The 22,533-nt window shown below is 46.0% G+C and overlaps 2 protein-coding genes across 3 annotated transcripts; both read right to left on the bottom strand.

Moving 5' to 3' along the window:
- Nucleotides 1–271: 271 nt before the first annotated feature.
- maptb (microtubule-associated protein tau b) lies at nt 272–8,358 on the bottom strand. The gene is made up of 9 exons (XM_069716272.1): nt 8,214–8,358; nt 3,448–3,570; nt 2,841–2,906; nt 2,632–2,711; nt 2,188–2,337; nt 1,690–1,771; nt 1,371–1,480; nt 955–1,137; nt 272–872 (listed from the first exon to the last, which is right to left on the bottom strand). The coding sequence occupies exons 1-9, from the start codon at nt 8,356–8,358 to the stop codon at nt 840–842; spliced, it is 972 nt and encodes a 323-aa protein (XP_069572373.1). The 3' UTR covers nt 272–839.
- Nucleotides 8,359–9,217: 859 nt separating this feature from the next.
- crhr1 (corticotropin releasing hormone receptor 1) lies at nt 9,218–22,181 on the bottom strand. Of its 2 annotated transcripts, XM_069716255.1 has the most exons (14): nt 21,750–22,175; nt 19,375–19,465; nt 19,175–19,225; nt 17,660–17,779; nt 16,399–16,481; nt 14,145–14,251; nt 13,733–13,853; nt 13,411–13,564; nt 13,254–13,314; nt 12,362–12,434; nt 11,303–11,388; nt 10,754–10,892; nt 10,255–10,296; nt 9,218–9,856 (listed from the first exon to the last, which is right to left on the bottom strand). In XM_069716255.1, the coding sequence occupies exons 1-14, from the start codon at nt 21,780–21,782 to the stop codon at nt 9,716–9,718; spliced, it is 1,302 nt and encodes a 433-aa protein (XP_069572356.1). In that variant the 5' UTR covers nt 21,783–22,175; the 3' UTR covers nt 9,218–9,715. The 2 variants fall into 2 exon arrangements, with proteins under 2 accessions (XP_069572356.1, XP_069572358.1); XM_069716257.1 differs by lacking the exon at nt 19,375–19,465 and having other exon boundaries at nt 21,750–22,181.
- Nucleotides 22,182–22,533: the final 352 nt, after the last annotated feature.

The following is a 22,533-nucleotide window of genomic DNA, read 5'->3' as shown; positions in this document are numbered from 1 at the left end:
CATCTCCCTGATGAATGGCTGAGAGGACCTAGATGAAGGTGTGGGTTTGGCCTATATAAGTGCCTCCTTTCCTAGCTCTCTCTCTCTCTCACCTTCCTGGCACCAGACCCTGGTCTTCAGTTGGATTCTCACATTACGCTTGTTTCGTGTTATGTAATAAATTGTCACCTTTGATTTTGCATCTAACTGGGTGTTGTGTCCCTCCTTATGTTGACGTTAGCGAGTTGTTAGTCTGAGTTCCTCTTTGAGTTTCTGATCAATCACAAACAAGTCTGATCCAAGAGAAACTTTATTGGTACAAAGTACTTTAACAACCGGCAGAGAGAGACCGTGTGGTTTTGGCACCTGGTATCGAACAGCATTCTGGGTATTTTTTTAATGGTGGGGAGGGGTGGGATGATCACAGCATGTCAGCATTCAGAAACACAGAGGAGATGGTGATGGGCAGAAAAGTATGACATCAGGCAGAGACTGTCTGTGACTGGAGGGATTTTATGACCAAAGCTAACAGGCTAGTTATCAATTAGCAGACAGATTATCGACTGGATTAAATCGATGATGTTTGTGGGACTCCGAATGATCTGAACCCGTCTGATGGTTCCTTCATGTCGTCTGAACACCTGGATGAACTCACCTGGCTGATTGAGCTATGATTGGCTGTTGTGTGTGAGCTGCATTCACTTTGTTTTGCTTTAACGTCATAAAATCTCTCCTATCATCGTGGTTTCAGATGAATGTCAAGGAAAAAGGCAGAATGATGTTTTTTTTTTCATTTTTCTGTTTGGCAGTTTCCCTGGTAACATGATGGGGCGGGGTCTGTAGGCACACGAGTCATCCAATCACAGGCCTTGTTTGGAAAGGGAGGCGGACACCTGACAAGAAGAGGAAGTCATTTATTAATGTGTGTGTGTGTAAGGGGGGGTGGAAGGGATGTAGAGGAGGCAAATCTCTCACCTGGTCAGCCAGGGTGTCAAGGGGCGGAGCCTCAGCATTAAGGCTTCCAGGGGAGGAGGTGTTGCTAAGGTGATGAGGGGAGGAGTCAGCCTGGATGATGGAGTCAGCCTGGATGATGATGTCAGCACCGTGGTCGGTTCGAGCTTTGGCGGTTTCTCTGAAGGTTAGTTTCTGATTCTCGATCTGAGAACAAACCGGACAGTCACTGGAGAACCTCAGGGTTCTGGAAAACCTCAGGGTTTTACTTAGAACCTTCAGTTCTACCTTTCTATGGAACCAGACAGAAGTGGAACCCGAAGAACGTATTTATCGTGTTGTTAAGGTGTTGTTAGCTTGCTGTCAACGTGTTATTAGTGTGTTGTCGGAATGTTGTTTGCGTGTTGTCAGAATTTCTTTAGCATGATGTTAGCGTGTACCTTTTTTTTCCCTCCTCCTGGCACATGAGTGACGTTCTCCAGAGAACCGACTTTAGACTGAATGGCCTTAAAATCCACCTTCTCAGACTTTATCTCCACCTTCCCTCCACCTGAGGGACAGAGCATAACAGAAAGTGACCATGCACAACATGAAGTGATACAGTAAACTAAAAAAGCTGCTTTGAGGGTCTCGACAGCTGCCGTTGATCCTGATCAGGTGATCACCACCGCCTGTCCTCATGGTTATTGATCATGTCTCTCATTAGAACAAAACTCAAACAGAACACTTGAAGTGAAGGTGAGACAGGTGAAGTCTCACCTGGTTTGTGGTGGAGGTTTCCTTTGGAGCCGCACTTGGACGTCACGCTACCGAGATCCAGCTTCTTGTTGACGATCTGAACCTGCAGACAGGTGGGGGGACAGACAGACAGGTGGGGGGACAGACAGACAGGTGGAGAGACAGACAGACGGGTGGGGGGACAGACAGACAGGTGGAGAGGCAGACAGACAGGTGGGGAGACATAGACAGGTGGAGAGGCAGACAGACAGGTGGGGAGACAGATAGACAGGTGGGGGGACAGACAGACAGGTGGGGGGACAGACAGACAGGTGGGGAGACAGACAGACAGGTGGGGGAACAGAGAGACAGGTGGAGACAGACAGACAGGTGGAGAGACAGATTGGGGCAGACAGATGGGTGGACAGACAGACAGGTGGAGACATAGATAAGTGGAGAGACAGACAGACAGACAAGTGCAGCGGTCAGGATCCACCTGTGAGTGATGTCATCATGTCCTCACAGCTACAGGCGTGTTACCTTGCCCCCTCCAGGTGTGTGTTTGAGGTTTTCCGTGGATCCAACCTTTGACCTCACATTGCTCAGATTGGGCATGGGGTGGGAGGGGAGGGGGGGCGTCCGTCCACGGGCGGCACCAGGTGATCTGGGGGGGGTCCGGACCACTGCCACCTGCAGGACAGCATAAAGCAACCAGTTTAAACCGGTTTAAATCTGTTTATCCAGGGTATCCAGTTTAAACCAGTTTATCCAGTTTAAACCAGTTTAAACCCGTTCATCCAGTTGAAACCAGTTAATCCAGTTTAAACTGGTTTAAACTAGTTCATCCAGTTTAAACCGGTTTATCCAGTTTAAACCAGTTTATCCAGTGTAAACCACTTAATCCACTTTAAAGCCATTAATCCACTTTAAACCCGTTAATCCAGTTTAAATCAGTTTATCCAGTTCAAAAACTCCTGTTTTCACCTTTTTCACATCTCTGTTCGGAGTCGACGACCGGCTGGAAGGAGAACGATTTCCAGGACTGATGACTCCGTCCACCGACTCTGTGAAACAGACAGACAGGTGAGACAGACAGACAGGTGTCTGACTCCTCCTCCTCTCAGACTGACTCCTCAATCACATTGAACTGATTGATTATTTATTAACTTTTCTTTGATTGACAGACCACCAACCTCCCATCGTCCTCTGCACTTCCCGGGCAGGTCCTTCGATGTGGGCGTCTTCATCCATCATTACTCCTACAGAGGAGAGGAGAGAGGGGGAAGGTGATGAGGAGGTGATGCGGAGGAGAAGAGGTGATGAGGAGGAGGAGAGAAGGTGATGAGGAGAGGAGGTGATGAGGAGGAGATGAGGTGATGAGGAGGTGATGAGGAGGAGAAGGGGGGGTGATGAGGAGGTGATGAGGAGAAGAGAGGGGGGAGGTGAGTTGATGAGGTGATGCGGAGGAGAGGAGGTGATGAAGAGGTGATGAGGAGGAGGAGAGAAGGTGATGAGGAGAGGAGGTGATGAGGAGGTGATGAGGAGGAGAGGAGTCAGTGAGCATGCTCAGTAAGTCCTCCATGATGATGAAGCTACAATAAAGTGAGTTTCTATCAGAATCTACTGCAGGCTAACAGGCTAACAGGCTAACAGGAGAACAAGAGAACAGTCACAGGCACTACTGCCGCCTCCTCCTTCTCCTCCTTCTCCTCCTCCTCCTCCTCCTCCTCCTCTTCTTTTCCTCCTCCGCCTCCACACCCGGAGGACGGAGACAGATGGTAGGACAGATGGGTGTCTTACCTCTGGCTGCTGCTGTCTGTCTTTCTGCTGCTCCACCCTGCTGCCGCTCTGAGAGGGAGGGGAGGCCGATGCATGCTGGGAAGAGGCAGCTGTTGCCATGGTAACCTGCTGCATCACTTGACACTGCACGGTTTATGTGTTAATGATTATTTATTGTACACCTTGTTTATTGTGTTTACTCCACACAGTTCATCACTCATGAATATGTCACAAAATACTGATTATACCAATAATGCTGTCATTCCATGAAATGTAGCTGAAAGTATTGAAAGGTTTTCAGTAAGTGGACCTTGAGTGAAGACATACATATATATACATACATACATGTACAAATATACAAATACATATACATACATACATATATATATATACGTGTGTATATATATATATATGTATATTTATATGTATATATATATATATATATATATATATACAGTGGGTATGGAAAGTATTCAGAACCCTTTAAATTTTTCACTCTTTGTTTCATTGCAGCCATTTGCTAAAATCAAAAAAATTCATTTTATTTCTCATTAATGTACACTCAGCACCCCATGTTGACAGAAAAAAACTGAAATGTAGAAATTTGTGCAAATTTATTAAAAAAGAAAACCTGAAATATCACATGGTCATAAGTATTCAGACCCTTTGCTCAGTATTGAGTAGAAGCACCCTTTTGAGCGAGTACAGCCATGAGTCTTCTTGGGAATGATGCAACAAGCTTTTCACACCTGGATTTGGGGATCCTCTGCCATTCTTCCTTGCAGATCCTCTCCAGTTCCGTCAGGTTGGATGGTGAACGTTGGTGGACAGACATTTTCAGGTCTCTCCAGAGATGCTCCATTGGGTTTAGGTCAGGGCTCTGGCTGGGCCAGTCAAGAATGGTCACAGAGTTGTTCCGAAGCCACTCCTTTGTTATTTTAGCTGTGTGCTTCGGGTCGTTGTCTTGTTGGAAGGTGAACCTTCGGCCCAGTCTGAGGTCCAGAGCACTCTGGAAGAGGTTTTCTTCCAGGATATCTCTGTACTTGGCCGCATTCATCTTTCCTTCAATTGCAACCAGTCGTCCTGTCCCTGTAGCTGAAAAACACCCCCATAACATGATGCTGCCACCACCATGTTTCACTGTTATATATGACCTTTATTTAACCAGGTAAAATCAATTGAGAACCAATTCTCATTTACAATGATGACCTGTCAGCACAGTCCACACAGTGACACAAACAGCACAGATACAAAACATGACAAACACATGAGAAAAAGGCTAAAGACAACATGGGTAAATGAATAAACACTATGTACCAAAATAAATAATAAAATTAATAAAAATAAATAAAATGAAAAAGGCAGATTACTGGATTTTCTTTATAAAAATGAGAGAGAGGGAGAGAGAGAGAGAGAGAGAGAGAGAGAGCAAGAGAGAGAAAAGCAAGGGCTGGTCAGCAGGTACAGCAGTCAACTATGATTTGCTGCAGCTTTAGTTTGAACATGTTGAGAGAGGTGAGAGCTGTTAGTTTGAGTGTGTTTTGAAGTGAGTTCCAGTCATTTGCGGAGGCAAAATGAAAGGCGTTATGACCAAACACAGTACGGACTTTTGGAACGATGAGCCTGATGAAGTCACTTGATCTTAAATGGCGATTGCTGTCCGAGATGTGCAGAAGATTTGAGAGGTAGCGAGGGGTCATTCCCAAAAGGGATTTGTAGACCACGAGCAGCTAGTGTTGTAGCCGCCTGCTGTGAAGGGAGGGCCAGTCCACCAGTCTGTAGAGATCACAGTGGTGGGTGGTGAAGGGGGCACCTGTGGCAAAACGGATTGCTGAGTGGTGGAGTGTGTCCAGTTTTCTGAGGGTGGTCTTAGATGTCATTTTATAAATTATATCGCCGTAGTCAAATAGAGGAAGGATGGTCATTTTCACAAGGGTGAGTTTGGCAGAGTGTGTGAAGAAGGCCTTGTTTCGATACAGGAAACCCAGTCTAGCTTTGACTTTAGCTAGAAGGTTATTGATATGTATATTAAATGAGAGAGATGAGTCCAACCAGAAGCCAAGGTATTTGTAGGAGCTGACAAACTCCAGCTCTGAGCCATCAGCACTGTAGATGTTGGGGGGGCTGGGGATGATGAGGTTTTTCCGGTCAAACAGCATACATTTGGTTTTTTTGGAGTTGAGGAGCAGATGGAGGTTGTGGAAAGACTGTTGGATGGAGGTGAGGCTTAGTTGAAGAGTGGATACAGCAGAGTGGAGTGAAGGACCAGCTGAATATAAGATGGTATCATCAGCATACAGATGAATCCTGGAATTTCCTGCAGCTTTGGCTACATTGTTAATATAAATGGAGAACAAAATAGGGCCTAAGATGGAGCCTTGAGGCACACCTTTAGAGATGGTAAGAGGTTCAGACATGATGTTTTCGGTCTTCACCCGCTGGACACGACCAGCCAAGTAGCTAGCAAACCAGTTGCAACATCTACTGGACAAGCCAATGCTGGTAAGTCTATGCAGGAGAATGTTATGGTTGACCGAGTCAAAAGCCTTGGCTAGATCTATAAAGGCAGCTACACAAGTCTGTTTGTTGTCCATGGCGGAGATGACATCATCAAGGACCTTTAGTGTAGCGGTGGTACATCCGTGGCCTTTCCTAAACCCAGACTGCAGGTCAGACAAAATATGATTTAAGTCAATGAAATGAATTAGTTGTTTATGTACCAGTTTCTCTAAGACTTTGGCCAAACAGAGCAAGATGGAAATCGGCCTGTAGCTGTTCGGGTCAGAGCCAGAGCCTCCTTTAAAGAGGGGGAGAATTGTAGCCGATTTCCAGTCAAGGGGGAAAACAGACAAATGAAATGACAGGTTAAACAGTCTTGTAATAGGGGAAGCAATAATATGAGCCGCTGATTTTAAAAACACGGGGTCAAGCCCATCAGATCCAGCTGACTTGTTTGAATCTAACTTAATGAGCTCATCCAGGACTTCTGAAACCTTAACAGGTTGAAGGGAGAAGCTGTTAACGCTGGTTGATGAAGTAGGGGTGTTAGATGAATCTGTTTATGGGGCAGCTGCACCAAGGAAATTAGACGAGTTCACGAAATGTTGGTTGAGTTGTGTGGCCATGCGCTGTTTATCAGTAACAACAATGTCATCAAAGAAGTGGGTAGATGCGGAGAAGTAAGTTTGTTTTCAATAGATTTTACTGTTTTCTAAAATTTCTTGGCGTCAGAGCCACTGGCTGAGAATTCTTCTTTGTAATGACTGTTAGGATTGTATTGGGCAGGTGATGAGCAGTGCCTGGTTTTCTCCACACATACCGCTTAGAATTAACGCCAAAAAGTTCAATCTTGGTCTCATCAGACCAGAGAGTCTTATTTCTTATAGTCTGGGAGTCCTTCATGTGTTTTTTGGCAAACTCTATGCGGGCTTTCATATGTCTTGCACTGAGGAGAGGCTTCCGTCGGGCCACTCTGCCATAAAGCCCCGACTGGTGGAGGGCTGCAGTGATAGTTGACTTTGTGGAACTTTCTCCCATCTCCCTACTGCATCTCTGGAGCTCAGCCACAGTGATCTTTGGGTTCTTCTTTACCTCTCTCACCAAGGCTCTTCTCCCACGATTGCTCAGTTTGGCTGGACGGCCAGGTCTAGGAAGAGTTCTGGTCGTCCCAAACTTCTTCCATTTAAGGATTATGGAGGCCGCTGTGCTCTTAGGAACCTTGAGTGCTGCAGAAATTATGTTGTAACGTTGGCCAGATCTGTTCCTTGCCACAATTCTGTCTCTGAGCTCCTTGGACAGTTCCTTCGACCTCATGATTCTCATTTGCTCTGACATGCACTGTGAGCTGTAAGGTCTTATATAGACAGGTGTGTGCCTTTCCTAATCAAGTCCAATCAGTTTAATTAAACACAGCTGGACTCCAATGAAGGAGGAGAACCATCTCAAGGAGGATCAGAAGAAATGGACAGCATGTGAGTTAAATATGAGTGTCACAGCAAAGGGTCTGAATACTTATGACCATATGATATTTCAGTTTTTCTTTTTTAATAAATTTGCAAAAATTTCTACATTTCTGTTTTTTTCTGTCAACATGGGGTGCTGAGTGTACATTAATGAGAAATAAAATGAACTTTTTTGATTTTAGCAAATGGCTGTAATGAAACAAAGAGTGAAAAATTTAAAGGGGTCTGAATACTTTCCGTATCCACTGTATATGCACACATATATATATATATATATACACTGCTCCAAAAAATAAAGGGAACATTTAAACAACACATCCTAGATCTCAATGAATGAAATATTCCAGTTCAAATCTTTATTCATTACATAGTGGAATGTGTTGAGAACAAAATAACATAAGAATGATCAATGGAAATCAAAATCATTGTCCATGGAGGTCTGGATTCAGAATCATACTCAAAATAAAAGTGGAAAAATCAGATCACAGGCTGATCCAACTTCTGTGGAGATTCCTGAAGACAAGTCCAAATGAGTCTCAGTAGTGTGTGTGTCCTCCACGTGCCTGTATCACTCCCTACAACGCCTGGGCATGCTCCTGATGAGACCACGGATGTTCTCCTGAGGGATCTCCTCCCAGACCTGGATCAAAGCATTGGTCCACTCCCGGACAGTCTGCGGTGGACGTGGCGTCAGCGGACGGAATGAGACGCGATGTCCCAGATGTGCCGCCGAACCGGTCCCGCTGGAGGATGTTGCAGGCAGCAGAACGTTCTCCACGGCGTCTCCAGACTCCGTCACGTCTGTCACATGTGCTCAGTGGGAACCTGCTCTCATCCGTGAAGACCGCAGGGCGCCGACGGAGAAGCTGCCGATCTTGGTGTTCTCCGGCAAAGTCCGATCGCGCCGCACGGTGTCGGGCTGTGAGCACAGACCCCACTTGTGGACGTCGGGTCCTCGTACCGCCCTCATGGAGTCTGTTTCTGACAGTTTGAGCAGAAACATGCACATTAGTGGCCTGCTGGAGGTCATTTTGTAGGGCTCTGGCAGCGCTCCTCCTGTTCCTCCTTGCACAAAGGAGCAGATAGCAGTCCCGCTGCCGGGTTGTTGTCCTCCTACGGCCCCCTCCACGTCTCCTGGTGGACCGGCCCGTCTCCCGGTATCTCCTCCGTCCTCTTGACACTGTGCTGACAGACACAGCAAACCTTCTTGCCACAGCGTGCATTGATGTGCCATCCTGGATGAGCTGCACTACCTGAACAACTTCTGTGGGTTGGAGACACCTCATGCTCCCTCTAGTGGTGAGGACACTGGCAAAATGCAAAAGGGACCAACGATCATCCAGAAAGGACGAGGACAGAGAAACGGTCTGTGGTCACCACCTGCAGAACCGTTCCTTTATAGGGTTGTCTTGATGATTGCCTCATTTCCACCTGTTGTTTGTTCCATTTGTACAACAGCAGGTGAAACTGATCCTCAATCAGTGTTGATCCAAACTGGACAGCTTGATTTCACACAAGTGGGATTGATTGGAGTTACATTGAGTTGTTTAAGTGTTCCCTTTATTTTTTGGAGCAGTGTATATTTTTTGGAGCAGTGTATATACATATACAGATATATATATATATCTGTGTGTGTGTGTATATATATATACATATATATACATATATATATATATGTATATATATAGGGTCTGTAACCCTAACCCTAGTTTATCTGTTGTTTGTCTGTTGTTTGTTTGACTCATGGTTTCGTCCACCTGACCCTCTGTGATGGACTGTTGCTCGGTGAAATGCACCCTGGGAAATATTGCACATGTTGACTGAAGACACCGTTTTTCCAGAGGAGTTTATTTCTCATCATCAGCAGATACAAAAGGGTCACAACAGGACCAAACTCCACCCGGCCAAACAGTCGGCAGAAGTCTGGGGCACAAACAAACGCTCCTCATGGCATTAAAACATCACAGATTATTGATCAGTTCAATATTTACAATGTTTGTGATCAATAATATAAACAGATTATTTCTAACTATTATTGATTTATTGATTACAGAATGTGACTCCAGTACACCTGACCGATCCAACGTGACCTTTTGGAAGCAGCTGATTGGTAAGAACATGAAGAGGGGCGGGGCCAGAGACAGCCCTGACTGACAGGCTCCCATCCAATTGGCTCCACAGATCTGTGTCTTGCACTGTGATTGGCTGTTCTTATCTGATCCACTGGTTGGTTGAGTGAGGTGCAGCGTCAGACGTCTGATTGGCTGAGTGGAATGACATCACAGACATTGCTTGGGTGAGACCAGGTCCAACTGGGAGGTGGTCTGTCAGAGGTTGGAGGACTGTTTGATGCTGTGGAAGGACACCCTGCTCGGGGAGGTGGGCAGTGACGTGGCGCGCACCACCCGGCTCCGGATGGAGTGACGGTCCTGCCAACGAATCCAGCGCTTCCTCACTGCAGAGCGCACCTGCACCCAGACAGGTAAATGATGTTGGTGTAAACGTGAATAACAACATGAATACATATGAAAATGAAACCCAGTCTAGAACCCACCATAGAACCCAGCATGGACCCCAGTCTAGAATCCAGCATAAAACCCAGTCTAAAACACAGCATAGAACCCAGTATAGAACCCAGCAAAGAACTCAGTCTAGAACCCAGCATGGAACCCAGTCTAGAACCCAGTCTAAAACCCAGCATAGAACCCAGTAAAGAACCCAGTCTAGAATCCAGCATAGAACCCAGTCTAGAGCCCAGCAAAGAACCCAGTCTAGAACCCAGCATAGAACCCAGTCTAAAACCCAGCATAGAACCCTGTCTAGAACCAAGAGGAACCACACACACCAACAGAGAACCATCATTTACCTCACTATTGAGAAAACAGTAGAAAACTGACACAAAAAACCCCTGCAGAGACAGAGAGGGACAGTGTTAGTGGCTAATAGTGCTAACAGAAGCTAACTATCTGCTAATAGGGTGCTAATAGAACCTAAATAGCTCCGAAAAGGGTGCTAACCCCTGACGTTCTTCAGGACTCTGACTGTGAAGTTTTAACAGAGGAATGTTGTTTCAAATCACACTCGATATGTTTCTGCACTGACAGTGAGAACAGCTGATGAGTGTTGGTTCCACTAGTAGAACATGTAGAACACAGACCTGGTGTCAGTTTGAGCCCAGTGAGTGTTGATCAGCTTTAATGTTGATGAAATGTGTCTGCATCGTTTCATGGTTCTCTGTCAGACCTCCTGTGGAACCTTCCAGATGTTCCTGCATCACATTCAGACTGGCTTTCTTTGGTAACTTTGAGCTAGATATATTTTTGGTTTTGAATGAGGAATGTGTTCTAGAGGAGAAGTGTGAGGACCTGGAAGGACTCCAGGATGGAGTTGAAGTAGATAAAGACGATCTGAGCGACCTCATCTTCTCCTCCAGGATTCACAAAGAACAACATGTAGGTGATCCCCAGCAGAGGCAGCAGAACCAGGGTGGCCTTAACCGCCTTCCTGCAGCGACCGAGAGGATCATCGGGGAGGAATGTCGGGGGAGAACGCCGAGGGGAACGTCAGGTCAGAAAACATCAGGACAGAGAACATCAGGTCAGAGAACATCAGAGAATATCAGACATCAGAGAACATCAGCTCAGAGAACATCAAAGAACATCAGGTCCTTGGTTGGTCTACATCATTAAAATACATCATCTGAGCAGATCGGATCGGAGATGAGGTCATTAGCTGCTAGCATGGCTGCTGCCTTCAGGACGACACCTCCTCATTGGTCCAGACGGACCGGTTCTGCTGCAGCTTCTAATTTCATCACGTTCCGGTGAGTCCGTCCCACCAGGACGTTCCTCAGCGTGGAACCATCTGATGGAGAACCCTGTGGATGTTCTCACCTGTGTTACAGGTGAACGTACCGGTACTGGATGGTTTCTGAGGTGGTCGACGCCCTCAGTTTGGTCATCAGGATCCGAACGATGTTAAACAGGAAGACAAAGTTAATCTGAGGAGAAGAGACGACCATGTGACCTGAACTCAGGTGAGTAGCAGACAGGTAAACAGTTCAGTCTGCAACATGAAAGACAGGAAGTGGAACAAACAGGAAAAGGGCGGGGCTTCATGAGGTAATGAAGGTGATGATGGTGATGGCGGTGATGATGTTGATGATGATGGTGAAAGTGATGATGATGGTGGTGATGATGATGAAGAAGTTGATGATGATGGTGATGGTGGTGATGATGGTGATGATGGTGATGATGATGTTGATGATGATGGCGGTGAGGATGAAGTTGATGGTGATGGTGGTGATGATGGTGATGATGATGAAGGTGACGATGGTGATGATGATGGTAGTGATAATGGTGATGGTGATGATGATCATGGTGATGATGATGGTTATGAGGGTGGTAATGATGGTGAAGGTGATGATGATCATGGTGATGATGATGATGATGATGCTGATGGTGATGATGATCATGGTGATGATAATGATGGTGATGATGGTGATGATGGTGGTGATGATGGTGATGATGGTGAAGGTGATGATGATCATGGTGATGATGATGGTGATGATGATGGTGAAGGTGATGATCATGATGATGATGGTGATGATGGTGAAGACAATGATGGTGATGATGGTGAAGGTGATGATGGTGGTGGTGGTGGTGATGATGATGATGAAGGTGATGATGATGATGGTGATGATAAAGGTGATGAACAGTTTAAAAATTTAGTTTGAGTTTTAAAAGAAGCAAGAGATTTAGTGTGTCTGACTTCAGCCTGCTGTACAGGTGAGACTCATCTGTGTGGTACAGGTGAGTCTCACCTGTCTTACTGACTTTGTATTCCAGGAGAGAACTTGATGTTTTTGAATGGGAGTCTATGGAGCCCCTGGTGGCCCTCAGTGGAACTGCAGTGTGAGTGAGGCTTCCTGTTTCAGACTACGTCCACTTTGATAAACAGTTGGTGGTTCTCACCAGCAGGACCAGGATCATGGGGCCTTGGTAGATGTAGTCCGTATAAACACCCGGCCTCTTTCCAAACCAGCACCTGTCAATCAAAACACAACCACCAGTCAGGTAAAACATCTCCATTCAGGTCCAACCGCCTCTCACTGCACATGCCCAGTAGTGCTCAGACTCCAGACCTCACATGAGAGTCACAGACTGGTTTATAATGGAGGTCAGTGAGTGGTGTAGTACCGTCAGTCACCACCAGCAGAGGGGAGGCGCCACATCTTTAAACACAGACATGGAGGAATAAAAAACAACTTCTGACCAAAACACTGAATCTGACTCAACAGTGCATCAGGAATCAGCCAATCAGATGTCATATCAGATCCTGTTGACTGTGTGACAGGAAGTGTGTGTTTGTGTGTGTTTCCTCTTTTCTTCACGCCAGCATCAACACATCAACACACCAACACATCAACACACCAACACACCAACACACCAACACATCAACACACCAACACACCAACACATCAACACACCAACACACCAACACACCAACACATCAACACACCAACACACCAACACATCAACACACCAACACACCAACACACCAACACATCAACACAACACCTGCTGTTGTTTTAACACCGACCGCTCCCCAGACGACGCAAGAACACGGGACATCTAAACAGGAACTGAGACAGTGTCCTCAGGCTGAGTCCTCAGAGCCTCATCGCTGTCATGTGACCACAGCAGGTACAGGTGACCACAGCAGGTACAGGTGACCACAGCAGGTACAGGTGACCACAGCAGGTACAGGTGACCACAGCAGGTACAGGTGACCACAGCAGGTGCTGCTTCATCATCAGTCCTGAAGTTAACTAGCGAACACTTCCTGTCTGATCATGTGACTTACTTCTCGTTGTCGTAGTACAGCTTCCCGAAAGCCCACGCCACGATGATCGGAAATGGAATACCTGTGACGAGACAGACAGGTGCACTGAGAGGAGGACAGGCAGGCAGGCAGGCAGGCAGACAGACAGACAAACAGGTAGACAGACAGGTGCTCTGACCCCAGCCGATGCAGATGAACATCCACCTCCTCAGCCTCTCTGTACAGTACGTGAGGACGACGGCTGTATGAAGGTAACAACCTTCTCCGAACATCCAGAAGAAGTTGGTCACGTGGAAATAATTATATCCTGCAGTCACCAACCTGCACCACACCTGGAGGGGGGGGGCACATCGTCAACTCATCTCCATGGTGACAGTCGTCAGTGACACAGTTGGTGTGTGTGTGTGTGTGTGTGTGTGTGTGTGTGTGCGTGCGTGCGTGCGTGCGTGCGTGCGTGCGTGCGTGCGTGCGTGTGTGTGTGTGTGTGTGTGTGTGATCACCTGGTTGCTCTCGGTAACAGCCGGGTTCATCGTTAACTGGACAATGAACCAGGTGGCGTTACGAAGGATGAAGGCTGAGATCAGATTCCAGTGGATGATGTTCCTCAGACAACGAATACTCCTGGAACACACACACACACACACACACACACACACACACACACACACACACACACACAGACACACACACGTGCGCACACACGCGCACACACACACGCGCACACACACACACACACACACGTGCGCACACACACACAGACACGCACGCACACACACACACACACACACACACACACACACACACACACACACACACACACACACACACACACACACACACACACACGAGTCTGAGGTTTGTTTGTCTCTGTGAAACGTGCTCTGATTGACTGTTGCTAGGTTACCAGGTCACCTGAGTCTCATGAAGAGGGCGAAGGCCAGCAGCAAAGCTCCCAGAGAGACGCAGTGACCGAGATAGTTGATGATGACGGCGACCTGATAGTGAACTTTAGTCTTCCTCTGAAACAGGAAGTAGAAACAGTCAAATCAGTAGAAACAGTCAAATCAGTAGAAACAGTAGAAACAATAGAGACAGTAGAAACAATAGAAACAATAGAGACAGTAGAAACAATAGAAACAATAGAGACAGTAGAAACAATAGAAACAATAGAAACAATAGAAACAATATAAGCAGTAGAAGCAATAGAAATAGTAGAAACAATAGAATCAGTAGAAACAATAGAGACAGTAGAGACAGTAGAAACAATAGAAACAATAGAAGCAGTAGAAGCAATAGAAACAATATAAGCAGTAGAAGCAATAGAAACAATAGAGACAGTAGAGACAGTAAAAACAATAGAATCAATAGAGACAGTAGAAACAATAGAAGCAGTAGAAACAATAGAGACAGTAGATACAGTATAAACAGTAGAAACAATATAAGCAGTAGAAACAATAGAAACAATAGAGACAGTAGAGACAGTAGAAACAATAGAAACAATAGAAACAATAGAAACAATAGAAGTAGAAGCAATAGAAACAATAGAGACAGTAGAGACAGTAAAAACAATAGAATCAATAGAGACAGTAGAAACAATAGAAGCAGTAGAAACAATAGAGACAGTAGATACAGTAGAAACAGTAGAAACAATATAAGCAGTAGAAACAATAGAAACAATAGAGACAGTAGAGACAGTAGAAACAATAGAATCAATAGAGACAGTAGAAACAATAGAGACAGTAGATACAGTAGAAACAGTAGAAACAATAGAAACAGCATTAGTGTGTGTGTGTGTGTGTGTGTGTGTGTGTGTGTGTGTGTGTGTGTGTGTGTGTGTGTGTGTGTGTGTGTGTGTGTGTGTGTGTGTGTGTGTGTTTCTTTATTAATTGATATTTATGCAACTTTTTCTTATTCGTCTTCTCTAACTGTAAACACACACATACACACCTTTCGTATTAATTACAGTGCTGTGATTGGCCAGCAGCCACCTCTACTGTCCAATCAGAGGGAAGCAGGAACTAGGTGACAGTTTCTCTCGGTGGGGGACAGAGACAGAAACTGTCACATGACACAACATATGGATAGACAGACAGGCACATGTTGGTCTTTGTGTCTTTGTGGGGACCCTCGGTGACAGACTGCAGAACCAGAATCTGAAAGTAAACCGGGTTCCAAACTGGATCAAAGTGGTCCTCACAGGGATAGATGAACCAGAATAAGCACACACACACACACATACACGGAGGGTCCAGATGGTTCTCCCTCAGTGTTCCTGCTGACGTTCTGATTATTCATCCATGTTTTCACACTGTGTGTGTGTGTGTGTGTGTGTGTGTGTCTGTCTGTCTGTCTGTCTGTCTGTGTGTGTGTGTGTGTGTGTGTGTGTGTGTGTGTGTGTGTGTGTGTGTGTGTGTGTGTGTGTGTGTGTGTGTGTGTGTGTGTGTGATCCTCAGGTTATCGACGTGAATCAATCAATACACCTGAAAGTACACACCTTTGACCTTTTTGTTTCATTGGTTCATGCAGAACACACACTTTATCAGTGTATTAATGTGTATTGATCAGTGTATTGATCAGTGTATTGATCAGTGTATTAATCGGTGTATTGATCGGTGTATTAATCGGTGTATTGATCAGTGTATTGATCGGTGTATTGATCCGTGTATTGATCAGTGTATTGATCGGTGTATTAATGGGTGTATTGATCGGTGTATTAATCAGTGTATTGATCGGTGTATTGATCGGTGTATTAATTGGTGTATTGATCGGTGTATTGATCCGTGTATTGATCGGTGTATTAATCGGTGTATTGATCAGTGTATTAATATGTGTATTGATCGTGTATTAATCGGTGTATTGATCAGTGTATTGATCGGTGTATTGATCAGTGTATTGATCGGTGTATTAATCTGTGTATTGATCGGTGTATTAATCGGTGTATTGATCGGTGTATTGATCGGTGTATTAATCTGTGTATTGATCGGTGTATTAATCGGTGTATTGATCGGTGTATTGATCGGTGTATTAATTGGTGTATTGATCAATGTATTGATCGGTGTATTAATCTGTGTATTGATCGGTGTATTGATCGGTGTATTAATCGGTGTATTGATCAGTGTATTGATCGGTGTATTAATCGGTGTATTGATCGCTGACTGTGACTCACCAGGACGATGATCTCGGTGCACTGGCTGTAGTTTCCTCGAGGAGCCCAGCTGCCGTTGGACAGACACTCTCTGAACACTCGGTCTGAACACACACAACACAACATTCAGCATTAATCAATACAGTGACCGTTAGATATAAACACTCAGAGTCATGGATCAACATCAGCAGCGGATTTCCACACGTGACCGCTGGTACAAGAACATGATGTCACCACAGAAACTGGAACAGAGAAACTAAATCTTCAACATGTTGTCAGGTTGTAGAGGCCTATTGCCATGGCACCACAGTTCAGGTGTGTTGTCATGTTGTAGAAGCCTGTTGTCATGGCGCCACAGTTCAGAAGGTCCCAGTAGAACTCAGTGTTGACAGTCAGAATCTGGGGGATGAATTCACGGTGAGTCAAAGAAAACCCACCTGGTGTCTCCTGACCTGACGCCTTCTTTGGTCTTCAACAGTGAAGCTCTGCCCCTCTTGAAACGTGATGTCATCAGAACACCTCGCCCGGCTCATTGCTCATCGCCGTACTTTCTGAAGCATTTCAAGGGTCTCTGTTGACCGTTTACAGAGTTTGACACTAAAACATCACAGCGCTCCGTCCCTCCGGGTCCTGGACTCTGCAGACCTCTGTCTGACCCGTCCTCCGGGTCCTGGACTCTGCAGACCTCCGTCTGACCCATCCTCCGGGTCCTGGACTCTGCAGATCTCCGTCTGACCCGTCCTCCGGGTCCTGGACTCTGCAGACCTCCGTCTGACCCGTCCTCCGGGTCCTGGACTCTGCAGACCTCCGTCTGACCCGTCCTCCGGGTCCTGGACTCTGCAGACCTCCGTCTGACCCGTCCTCCGGGTCCTGGACTCTGCAGATCTCCGTCTGACCCGTCCTCCGGGTCTTGGACTCTGCAGACCCTTTCAGTCCTCGGTGGATTGGAACTGTTTTTTCCAAAATACAGACAGAGTCAGACAGAGTTCTGGAGGAACACCTGAACTTTGTCATGGTCCTCAGTCCGCTCCTGGACCGGGTTTGCAGAGTGTCAGGGTCCATTGTCCTACTGAGATCCACCATCAGGGAACCTTGCTGCCCTGAGAAGGTGGTACATGAAGAACAAGGTTCTCCTGCAGAACATTACCCAGAATGTCCTGCGTCCGACTCTTCTCCACATGATGTCATAAAGGAAGTGGGGTGGACAAGTGTGATGAACAGGTGTGGTGGACAGGTGTGGTGGAAAGGTGTGGTAACAGGTGTGGGACTCTGTGGGACGTACTGGTGGTGTTGTAATGGATGCCGTTGAACTGCTCAGGACACGGTCTGGAGATGAGCTCTCCTGCTGCACTACGAGGCCAACAGGTTCCTATACCATCCACAGACAGGCCACAGTACACACCTGCAGACAGACAGGCAGGTGGAGAAACAGACAGAAAGGGGAACAGATCAGATGAGCTGATGTCACATGAGACAGACTCACCTTTTATTAAATCAAAATCTGTTTATGTTCCAATTTATTTGTTCTTTTAGTGAAAAAAGAATAAATAAATAAATAAAATAATTCTGCTATTCTTCAAAGAAAACACCTGAAGAAGAATCGAGGACCTGTGATACTTTTATTGGGAAGGACTGTGTACTCTGGTATACTCTGGTATACTCTGGTGAATACCGGTGTATTCAGGTGTACTTGGGTGTATTCAGGTATCTTCAGGTGTACTCAGGTGTTATCGGGTACTTTCGGGCACTGATGAGTACTCTTGGTAGTACTCCAGTTTAGTCTGCATAGTCTTTGGTACTTCTGGGTACTCTTGTATGGTAAGAGTAATCCTGAGTACTCAGAGGTACTCCTGAGTACTCAGAGGTAGTCCTGAGTACTTGAGGGTAATCCTGTGTACTTTAGTTCAACACATTTACAGACTCTGCTGTATGTAAAGTAATCCCAGGTACTCTAGGTACTCCTGACCAACACTGTCTCCACTGTTAATCAGTGATGTGTTCAGGTAAGTCTGTTCATCGGTGATGTGTTCAGGTTAGACTGCACAGGAACAGACTTAACAAACTGGTTAAGAAGGCCGGCTCCATCATTGGCTGCAAACTGGACAGCCTGGAAAAGGTGGTGGAGAGGAGGACGCTGAACAAACTATTGTCCATATTGGATAATCCTGACCACCTGCTGCAGGGACAGCGGAGCACTTTCTCCAAAAGATTCCTCCAGCTCTGCTGTCACAAGGACAGATATAGGAGATCATTCCTGATACAGGAGATCATTCCTGATACAGGAGATCATTCCTGCCCACTGCAATAAGACTGTACAATAACTCACCTCTGGCAAAATCCATCACAGTACAATAACACTGTTGACTGTGTTTATTGGTTTGTTTGTATATAATATATATAGATATATACTGTACTGTATATATATATATATACATATATACATATGTTGACTTGTGTTTCTTGGTTTGTTTGTATATAATATATATATAGATATATAATGTACTGTATATACTGTGCATTTTATATTTTATACTGCTATTTTATTGCTTTTCTATTATTCTATTCTATTCTATTATTTTATTCTATTATTTCTATTATTATCTTATTGCTTCTGTATGCTGCTGTAGCGAAAAAATTCCCCCTCGGGGATTAATAAAGTAAATACCTACCTACCTACCTACCTACCTACCCACCCTACATTTCGAACAGGATAGAGTCAGGAGAAAATTTATAACGATTAGAAGGCAACAAAAGCTGAGGTTAAGAGAGGTCAAAGGTCAAACTGTTGTGTACACACCTGAGGAGTTACTGATGGTGAATGTCTGGTTCAGTAACACCAACGTCCTCGCTGAGAGACACAGACAAACAGGAAGCAGAAGACATTTAAATATGGAGACAGGAAGTTACCCGTCAGGTTAAAGTTACCCGTCAGGTTAAAGTTACTTGTCAGGTTAAAGTTACCCGTCAGGTTAAAGTTACTCGTCAGGTTAAAGTTACCCGTCAGGTTGGTTGACAGCAGGATCAAAGTTTCACAGGTCAACTCGGCCGAAGACACTCGTCCACTCAGCAGGAAACACACGCAGAACACCTGCAGACGGAGTGAATGAGATTAATTTCCTGACAGGTAGACAGACAAGTGGACAGACAGGTGGACAGACAGGTCTGAGGTCCTCCTGAGAGGAACTGGGATGAAAAGTCTAAGTCATAAGTTAAAAATAAATCATTATAAAAACGGGCTCAGAGATGTTGTCCATCTGTCTGTCCTTGTCTTTGTGTGTCTGTCTCCATCTGTCTGTCTGTTTCCGTCTCTCTGTCTGTCTGTCCTTGTCTCCGTCTGTCTTTGTGGCCGTCTTTCTGTCTCCGTCTGTCTTTGTCTCTGTCTATTTGTCTGTCTGTCTCCGTCCGTCTGTCTGTTTTTGTCCGTCTCCGTCTGCTCTGTATGGTTGTTCACTGATGATCTTTGATGATTAATCAACTGATGATGTCGCTGCTTCTGTTAACCATCACTGACTCATTATTCACACACACACACACACACACACACACACACACACACACACACACACACACACACACACACACACACACACACACACACACACACACACACACACACACACACACACACACACACACACACAGTAGATGTACTGTGGTGATGCTGCAGCTAAAATTAAACTCTCTTCTGTAAATTTTTCTGTGTTGGCAGGAGCTCAGTGGGCGGAGCTTCAGCTGCACCATCTGGCCTGTTTATCATTCAGCCCCTCTCATTAATGTCCACAGAGACAAACAGACAGCAGAGTGTCCGTGCCCCCCCCCGCTGTGCTTCCTCCCACCATAAACTGACTAACGCACAGAGGAGGCGGAGCTTATCGATCTGTTGGTTTTACATTGAGTGTGTTTGTCCAGCATCATAAGAGTCCTACTGTCAGTCAACATCTCCTTGTCCACTTCTTCGTGAAGTCCATCAATAAGTCCAGACAGTCCCTGAACGCAGCACAGTGATAGAGCAGGAGGCTCAATAACCTGACTGCACCCCAGACCTGTCAATCAACCAGCCCCACCCCCAAGTATATCTCTGTTAGAGTACTGATAATGAATGATGAACTATTTCCAGAAGGAGGGAGTTTATCTGATGACATCATCAAAACATTTACTGTGTTTCATGAGAACTTGATGCTTTTCAATGGGAGTCTATGGAGACAGCCCCTAGTGGTCCTCAGTGGTACTACAGATGGAGTCTATGGAGACAGCCCCTAGTGGTCCTCATTGGAACTACAGATGGAGTCTATGGAGACAGCCCCTAATGGTCCTCAGTGGTACTACAGATGGAGTCTATGGAGACAGCCCCTAGTGTTCCTCAGTGGAACTACAGATGGAGTCTATGGAGACAGCCCCTAGTGGTCCTCAGTGGAACTACAGATGGAGTCTATGGAGACAGCCCCTAGTGGTCCTCAGTGGTACTACAGATGGAGTATATGGAGACAGCCCCTAGTGGTCCTCAGTGGTACTACAGATGGAGTCTATGGAGACAGCCCCTAGTGGTCCTCAGTGGTACTACAGATGGAGTCTATGGAGACAGCCCCTAGTGGTCCTCAGTGGAACTACAGATGGAGTCTATGGAGACAGCCCCTAGTGGTCCTCAGTGGTACTACAGATGGAGTATATGGAGACAGCCCCTAGTGGTCCTCAGTGGTACTACAGTCAAACACTGTTATTTAGTCTGTTTCAGTTTCTAGTTCCATGAAGGTCTTTCAAGACAAACAAACACAGTGACATAAACAAAAACAACACATCCTGTTCATCAGGGTTACAGTCATGTGACTCCATCAGAGTGGACATGTTCTACAGAGATGTCCCACTCTGCACCAAAATGTTGGACAAACATTGAATGAATGTGCCTGCACACACACACACAGGCTGACCCTGTGTGTGTGTGTGCAGGCACATCGAGCTGATTGGCTGACAGGTCTCAGGGGGTGGGGGGGTCCATATGGTGTCCTCCATGTCCTCCTATAGAGACTGTATGTGGTGTTAAAGTGCAGCTGCTTCACTGGTCTTCTGTCCTCATGGACTTTAATACATCAGCTGATATCTTCTGTCCTCATCATCTTCATCATCAGATCTGACAGGACTTCCTGAGAATTATTGATCATATTGATCAGGAACATGTTTCTGTTTGTTATTACTGATGAGGAGGACAGAGGACGGAGGGTCGTGAAGGCATCACAGGTAATATCTGAAACTATACTATACACACGTACACACACATATACACACACTCACACATGTGTCTCTATACTTGTGAGGACACTCATTAACATTATGCATTCCCTAACCTCTAACCTTTAACCTAGTTCACACACACTCACCTGACTCAGTACCTTTCCCTCCATCTCTCTCATTCATTCATCCGTTCCAGCACGCGGACGTCCCGCCGTTCACAGCCTAGTTCCGCTCGCTCCGGTCCGGTTCAGGTCATCACGACCTGTCGGTCCGAGCCGGAACAGATGGATCTCCCAGATCCGCAACAGCAAAGGAGAAATCCGAGCTGAGCCGAGTTAGATCCAGCACAGCGAAAGATACGAGCAGGGAGGGTCCGGGTTAACACGGGTCGGCCACGACCCTAACCCCGGTCCCGTCCCGGTCCGTCAGGGATCCAACGAACGGAGAGTAGACGTGATCGCAGGTCCTCACCGGGAACACTGACAGACCCGAGCAGCGCGTGCTGCAGGTGAGGAGGCTGCTGCAGAGCACGAGCCAATCAGAGGAGAATATTTCGGGGGGGGGGGGGGTGTCCTCCCTTATCGTTTGGTTGAAAACTGATTCAGATTTATTATGATCAAATAAGAGCATGAAATGTTCTGAAAGATTCTGAAATCACTTGAAGCTCTGATTGGTCCACGTCACGGACACGTCGTGTCCTAACAGTGAAAGAAGGTTTGACTGATAATAGATCGATCAGACCTCTCAACCAGAGTCAGAACCACAATCTGATCCTGATCCTGATCCTGATCCTGAACCGGAGCCAGATCGAGATCGAGATCGAGATCCAGAATCTCAACCAGAATCTGAACCACCATTTGATCCTGAACCAGAACCAGGTAGAGGAAGAGGAGGACAGTTGTGGGCGGGATGTATTTCGCCCTGTGTTTT

This window comes from Brachyistius frenatus, unplaced genomic scaffold (genome assembly GCF_029030835.1).
Source record: "Brachyistius frenatus isolate BFR_SWC_R1_liver_20210118 unplaced genomic scaffold, ASM2903083v1 Contig_154, whole genome shotgun sequence".
Classification (NCBI taxonomy): Eukaryota; Metazoa; Chordata; class Actinopteri; family Embiotocidae; genus Brachyistius; species Brachyistius frenatus.
This window is presented reverse-complemented; position numbering and strand designations above follow the sequence as displayed.